General features: G+C 34.9%; 2 protein-coding genes and 1 long non-coding RNA gene across 3 annotated transcripts in view; all 3 read right to left on the reverse strand.

Moving 5' to 3' along the window:
• Positions 1–767: 767 nt before the first annotated feature.
• Positions 768–3,395, reverse strand: LOC137635987 (uncharacterized). The gene has a single exon (XM_068368444.1). It carries the CDS (start codon positions 3,393–3,395, stop codon positions 768–770), a length of 2,628 nt encoding a protein of 875 aa, XP_068224545.1.
• Positions 3,396–3,518: 123 nt separating this feature from the next.
• On the reverse strand, positions 3,519–6,497 carry LOC137635988 (uncharacterized). Its single transcript, XM_068368445.1, has one exon. The coding sequence runs from the start codon at positions 6,474–6,476 to the stop codon at positions 3,519–3,521; it is 2,958 nt and encodes a 985-aa protein (XP_068224546.1). The 5' UTR covers positions 6,477–6,497.
• A 438-nt stretch (positions 6,498–6,935) lies between these two features.
• The window catches only part of LOC137635989 (uncharacterized), an 886-nt gene continuing 321 nt past the window's right edge, over positions 6,936–7,500 (reverse strand). Inside the window, exons 1-2 of the long non-coding RNA XR_011042877.1 lie at positions 7,406–7,500; positions 6,936–7,152 (exon numbers count right to left, since the gene is read on the reverse strand). The exon at positions 7,406–7,500 is cut by the window's right edge and continues 321 nt beyond it. This is a non-coding gene — a long non-coding RNA (uncharacterized lncRNA). The remainder of the gene's footprint in view (positions 7,153–7,405) is intronic.

The raw sequence follows: 7,500 nt of genomic DNA on the forward strand, positions 1-7,500 counted from the left end.
TGCACTTTGGTGAAACTGGTGGTACTTAGCACTTCATTATTTCACAGCAATAAAAGTCCTTCAAGTGAAAAGAGTTCATTAGTAATGATCACACATTAGTTGGCAAGTTTCTAACGAAGGTCGAGTTAATCCATATTCTCTTAAGTCAAGAGAACTGCTTCCTTGGAGGGTTAGGCAGATACTGCTTGGTAAAAATTCTTACCACTACTCGTTAACTTCGTTAACTAATTCAAGAAGGGCTAAATACTATGAAATGGTCTCAAATGCCAGCACACAAAGTATTTACAGATATTAAATATAATAAGTTATTTAAATTTACATTTGAGATCTTTTTATTTTCCAAGAGAGTTGAAAACCAAGGATTATGAAAAAAGTCAAAGTACTTTTTTCGTACTAAAAATAAACAGGATAAAGAAAACGAGAATACAAGGATTCTGAAGTTGGAAAGAAAAGATAAAAACAATATATTTAACAAGATAAAGAAAACGAGAATACAAGGATTCTGAAGTTGGAAAGAAAAGATAAAAACAATATATTTAACAAGATAAAGAAAACGAGAATACAAGGATTCTGAAGTTGGAAAGAAAAAATATGTTTAACACACTCCCCCCAAAACATTCAGTCCTGTTATGAAATAAAAACAGGATTGAATTTTTAAACATACCAAAAGTATTTACATTACCAGAATTTTTTTTTTTCTAATATTTGCCAAAATTATTTAAATTACCATCACCAATAATAAATAAAAAAGCCTACACAGACAAACTTTACTGTAAAATTTGTCTGGTCTTCAGAGCACTAATCTTTGCCGCTTTACGCTTTCCCAGAATGCGGTTGTTGGCCAAATTAGAATAATTTGAGTCATAATTAGGACTGTCTTTATCTTCATTTGAAGAAACATCAGGTCTGAAAAGAAATATTAGATTAGATGAATGTCTCTTAGTAAGTTCCCCAGTTCTGCCTTTCAGTAGGGTAACTCCAGTAACTTCCCCAAGCTCATTGAGAACTACATCATGGACTATTCCCATTGGGTATTGGTTTGGCTTACTATATGGTTCTTTAATTAGAACCACATTCTTTTGAAGAAGTGTATGTTTTACAGGTTTGAATCTGTCTTTCGCATTTACAGCTTGATTTGTCAGGTTGCCCAAAAATTCTTCATGATAAATGTTAATCAAATGACTTCTGACTTTACGCAGTTTTGTGTAGTTTTCTTTAACTTTATCACAAGGAGAAACTAGATAGTCCTCATCCAATTCTAGATCTGGATGTCTTTGCAGCTCAGGAATTAGGTTAACTGAAACAAGGTCATAACCCCTAATTAGACACTCTGGTGTTATGGGATCAGGAAGTGATTTGTTTATATCTGTATCTCTTAATGCCTCTTTAAAAGCTATTGGCCTTCTATTCAATAAATGGACAGTCTGACATATTAAAAACTCAAAATCCCTTATATCTAAAACATTATTTCTCATGGCTCCAAATAAGCATCTCTTAGTAAGTTTCACACAACTTTCAACCATTGAACCAAGAGCCGAGTTCCCTTTGAAAAACTGTTCAAACTGAAGGTTCTTTATACCATTCTCTTCTAGATAGAGTTTAACTTCTGGGTCTTTTAAATAATCTAGAATTACGTTGCCTCCTGCTACTAACTGAGATCCCTGATCGGAAATACACAAATTTGGTAGTCCAAACTCAAATGTATGAAGCTGGAAGGCTCTAAGATACTCTTTAACACTCAAGTCCATGCACACCTTCAGATTTATAGCTCTACTCCAAGTACATGTGAAACATATTATCCATGCTTTTACTTTTTTCCCACTGGAACGTACAAAGAAGGGTCCCATGTAATCTACAAAAATATAGCGGAAAGGAATCTCTGGGGGATTAATCCTAAAATCTCTATAACAGTGTTGATTAAGATTAACTGTCCTCTCATTGAACCTACGGCATATGACACATGTGCGGATTATCCTTTTAACTACTGAAAAAAATCTAGGTATCCAAAATATCTTACGTACTTCAGCTAGTAGCCTATAGCATCCAGCATGTAAAAAACATTCATGATAATCTAATACAATATATTTAGTTAGTAAACTATCCTTAGAAATTAGCAATGGAAATCGCATCCTTCGGTCATCTTTCAGTTTCTGCATTTTGCTACGTATCCTTAACAGGCCTTCCTGATCCACATAAACATTGAGCTGTCCAACTAACTTTGGGATATCTTTGAGCAACAGGTTTCTTGTTTCAAAATATTCAAAAATTTCAGGGAAGTGCTTCTGCTGATCTCTTCTTATTACCATCTTTGTAGCCTCTGCAAAGAAGTTATGATTAATATCAAAACAGCTAATATGTCCAAACTTAACAGGATCCTTTAGTTTTAGTTTCATTTTCAAGTTATTAACAAAGATAAGTACTCTACGGAAAACAGAAACAACTTTATGGTAGCTAGAACATCTTGATAAAGCATCGGTATGCTCCTCAATCTTTGTAGTTATAGTACCATGATAAGACTGGACAACACCAACAGGAGAATCTTGCTTTACCGGAAGGGTATGTATTACAAAATCCAAGATAGATTCCCTGTTCAGCTGACCTTCTGTCTCATTAAGCAGAAATTTGGGACCTGAAAAGTAGTTAGTTTTTTTAAGCTGCTTGAAAGATAAGCTGCGAGCGATGCAATCGGCTGGATTTTCACAACCTGACACAAAAGAAAAATTAATCAGGTGTTTATTACACAGTTCATTTATTGTGTGTAACCTATTTTGAACAAATACTGAACACTTCTGCATTTTATCAAGCTTGGCAGAAAACCCATGTACCCAGGAAAGGGCAACGAAGCTATCCGGGTAGACTATCAACTCGCTTATTTTGATTGGCATCATACAAGAAATTCCGGATAACTCCTCATACAGACATGTAATTTCTTCTACGGCCAAAGTTATTCCTTGCAGTTCCAGAGATGGCATGCTTTTAGATTCCATTTGCTTGTTTACTATCCTATTTTTTGCAAAGACAAAACCGACCTTTCCTGTGGGAATATTTTGTATGTAAATGACTACACCAAACATCTGCTTACTACTGTCTGAAAATGCCAATAGCCGGTAAGTATCTTCTCTACTCCCAAAGACTCTTAGTATCTCTGCAACAGAAGCAGCATTTGCTTGTTTGGCAATATTCCGCCATTGCCTCCTAACATCGGCATCTAATTCCTTGTCCCAGCCCAGATCTTTGTTGCACTGTAACTGATGCAAAAATAGCCTTGAACGATTAAGAATAGGGCCATTAAAGTTAAAGAGATCATACTGGGAGGCAATAGACTGCAATATTTCCCGTTTTGTTCGAGCTTGTATGTTAAGACTAATAGGTTTAGTCGATAAACTGTCTTGCATCCTATCCCATGACAACCCAAGTAATTTTACCTTTTCATTGGTTTCTGTACTAATCTCATTATCTATGTGGTCTTGCAATGCAAAATCATTACTGATGTACTGCTGCAGGTAAAACTTGTAAGGCTAAAAAATGCTTTCTAGTTGTTGGTATGCCCAGAGAAGTTCTTCAGAACTATCATAGGCAACTGCACAGTTATCCATGTAACATAGTTGATATATCATCCTCTTCAATTGTAAAAGTTTACTATCATCAAAGTCTACATCTAAAATTAAAATCTTATATAGAGCAAGTAACAGTAATGCAGGGCTGCATCTTAAGCCAAAACTTAATCTTAAATTTCTGTATCCCACAACGGTAAAGTCTTCCTTCTCTACATTTCTGAACCATAGGCATAATAGCCTATTGCTATCTGTGTCATTCAAGGTAAGATTATTGAACGCTTTACACAAATCAAAACATAATAACTTCTGTCCAAATCTCAAATGTAATATAGCCGAAGAAAGTATCTGGTTTAGATTTGGTCCTGAATATATAGCCTGATTGTGACTAATGGAAGGTTTACTAGAATCTTGCTGACAAAGATTAGACAAATACACTATCCTGCACTTTGTGGTTTCGCGATCCATTTTAAAGATGCCCATGTGAGGCAAAAAGCTATGGTTAGGGTGATCTCTGATAAATTCGGGAAGGTTATTAATGCGCTCTATGATCCCCATACTTTCCTGTTCTTTAAACACTTTATCCATTATCAATAGCTTATCCCTGTTATTTTGCAATTTTTTCAAGTTAGACTTTAAAATTGAAACTGTCAATCCCTGATTGGAACCTAATAAATGGGAAACCTGAGGATTCCAAAATAAAGGAACAACAATTCTACCTTCTTTATCTCTCTTCATATTTTCAAGGGAAAACTTAACCAACTTCTTATTTATTTCAGAACTCCCAGAATCAGAATCATTAGGTTCAGACTTTACAAATCTATGACAACTTTCTTCTAAAATTTGGTTAGCTGCTTTGATAAGCTGAGATTCAATTATATCTCCCTTATCATCAAATACATTAATGTTAACGGGATCCACAGTATCTTTAAAAGCACAATCCGAAACAAGGCAAGTATTACCATTCCCGAAAATGCTACCAACTAAGTTGTGATCTGAAAGTTGAACCAATCCTTGAAAGCAACTTCCAACATAAGGTAAAAATGTTAAATCCTTCAATATTTGTTCCACATTACCATGTACCAATACTCCAGCAGGAGTTTCAGAATATAGAGATTCTAAGTTTGATCCAAACAAGTGTTCCTGCTGAGGAAGACAGTATGCTGAGCGAGTGCCAAGAATTAACTGAATACTCTGGATACCACAAGAATCATTTGACAAGCTTTCATCTGCCAACAAATAACCTCTTTCTTTGAAACCACTTACTACCTTACCTAATTTAGGAAGTTTTAACTTTACATTAATAGAAGGTATACACAGTGCTTCAATTTTTCTAAGCCTATCCCCTATCTGTAAACTTACTTCAATCAGCTTAGTAGTATAATTCTGAGTAGTGTTAATACCATTTACTGTTAGAGAAATATTTTCCCTTAATGTGGGTAAATTATAAAAGTCCGCAATATCGGTCAAAATGAAGTTACACTGACAGCCACTGTCTTTTAAACATCTTAACTTTAAACCATTATCCAAGGTTGCAGTAAAAGTGGGAAGAACAGTCTGCATGTCAGAATCACTCTGGAAAGCTTCCACATTGTTAACCATTGAGCCAGATATCTCCTTATTTTCCTTAGGCTTGGATTTTGCTTTATCTTTACCCTTATCTGTACAAGATTGGCTATCTGATTTATTTCCATCTTTATTTGTGACTTGCTTGCCATCAACAGACCGAATACACAGGAAACTGAAATGCCACTCCGAGCAATACTTACATTTATTATTGAACCTATACCTACAAAATTTACTCAGATGATTTAGGTTAGAACATTTTAGGCATCCTTTCAATTTTCTTATTTTATCTATCTTGGCTTCTGCAGAGTCAAATTTGGCACACTTGTGGATAGGGTGATCAGCTGGTTTACCATCTACTTTAGTGCATATACTACAAGGCTTAAAGGTCTTATTTATTTCATACTTTACATCTACAGCTAAGCTGGTAGCTCCATGGTCACTAGCATTTGATTCTTTGGGGAAAAATTGTTTAGGGACTTCTTTAGTTTTCTTAGACTGGCTACAATAACGCTCACTAGCTTCAAAAAACTTTTCTACAATTTCATTTAACGTTGGCTTGGAGCAGTTAGTAATTTGAATCAAATGATTCTTAAATGCATCATTCAATCCTTCCCATATAAAAAACTGAAGTATACAGTCCACAGTAATTTTCAATTTGCGTATTCTTTCCATAACCTTAGAGATAAATTCATATGGATTAGTGTTGTTAGAAAGTTTCAAATGGGATAACTGCCTCAAAACAATAAATTTCTGTGTGTCATCCGAAGCTAGGGCTTTCAGTAGTAATTGCTTTGCATGTGAATATCCCTGCTTATCTGCTTCCAAGGACTCTACTAAAACTAAGGCCCTGCCTGAGATCTGCTGCTTTAATAACAAGAGTTTATCGTATTCAGGGTATTCAAATTTACTCAAAGTATCTTCAAATTCTTCAAAAAATCTAGCAAGGTCCTCGTCATCAGAACTAGTGTATTTAGGCAGGGGAGCTATGGGAGACTTAAGCAAACTTCTTGCGGAACTAAGATAGTCATTTGAATGGGAAACTGATGAAGAGGGCACACTAGGGTTCCTAATAGCCACTAAGCAAGATAAAAGTTTGTCATTATAGACCTGACAGGAGTCCAATTCCTCCTCAGACCTACGTTCTTCCTCTTCGTCGTCCCATTCCTCATACTTAAGCTCTAATATCTGCTTATTCAAGTCTTTCAATTCTGGAAGCCATTGTTCAAATTGCAAGAGTAATTTCTCCCTTGCTGCACTAGTGAATGTAGGAAAACTATCCTTACGGTTAAAATGTTCTGTCACACACTTCCTTATATACTTCCTTTGATTCACTAATCTCTTAAGTTCAGACATTGTGAATATATACAACTACCTGACCTATCACAAATATAATAAATGTAATAAATATTCAAAGGCTAAAGTATGCGTAACAAAACGAAGCTGAAAAGTAAAATTCCCTTAATCACTTTACATAATATACGTTAACACCAAGAAATACCGATAGCATCAATACTAGGTCAACGACGATAAATAAAGATTACCAAGGAAGCAAAGTTTCGAATATAAAAAAATATGCAATGAAGGCAATTCCCGAGCAAAGAACTTATTTCAGAAATATGTTAAAAAGATTAAATTCACTTCAACCTTTACACTAAAGTATTAAAATGCAAAATAATAACAACGTTCCACCAACAGTGCAATTGGAGAGACATCGGGCAAGCATCAAAGCAAAGTCATAATATCCTGTCACGGTCGCCATATTCGGAAAAAACTTATATGAAGGTTGTGAAAAATGATGAGAAAACAAACATCAAAGTGAATATTGAATTTATTATTGAACATACAATAAATTTAAAGCATAATATTATGCAGAATATAAATTAATATTAATGACACTTGATGCTGCCCCGATATCTAGGTAACTCTGGCACTAGTTACCTAACCTCCACACTCCGAATCGCTTATAACCAGTGAAAAGTTTTTAAGATTCGTCGAGCAATACCATTACCATGATGCCACTGTGCATAGCCTATAAAAGATATGATAAGTCTATCAGAAAATTGTACATGAAATTATTGCCTATGCAAGCGACTTAAAGTTCAGAGTAAGGTTCAATAAAAAGATCTCAAAAGATATGATAAATGGCAAAGCAAAATATTAACAAGAGTAAATTTTTTCTGGTTACAAGTTTTATTTTTTACGGGATTAATGACTCAGTGCTAAAATTATTGATTCAATAACTTTAAATCTCGTAAAGTGTGCCAACATTTACCGAGACCTACCTCAAAGTTATCAAGCGCCTGCTTGCTCGATATAAATCCACGGAGTTGAATCCCTCTGAAGTAATCCAGCAGTATGTGGTGGATGCCAAAGACTA

Source organism: Palaemon carinicauda, unplaced genomic scaffold (genome assembly GCF_036898095.1).
Source record: "Palaemon carinicauda isolate YSFRI2023 unplaced genomic scaffold, ASM3689809v2 scaffold2080, whole genome shotgun sequence".
Lineage (NCBI taxonomy): Eukaryota > Metazoa > Arthropoda > Malacostraca > Decapoda > Palaemonidae > Palaemon > Palaemon carinicauda.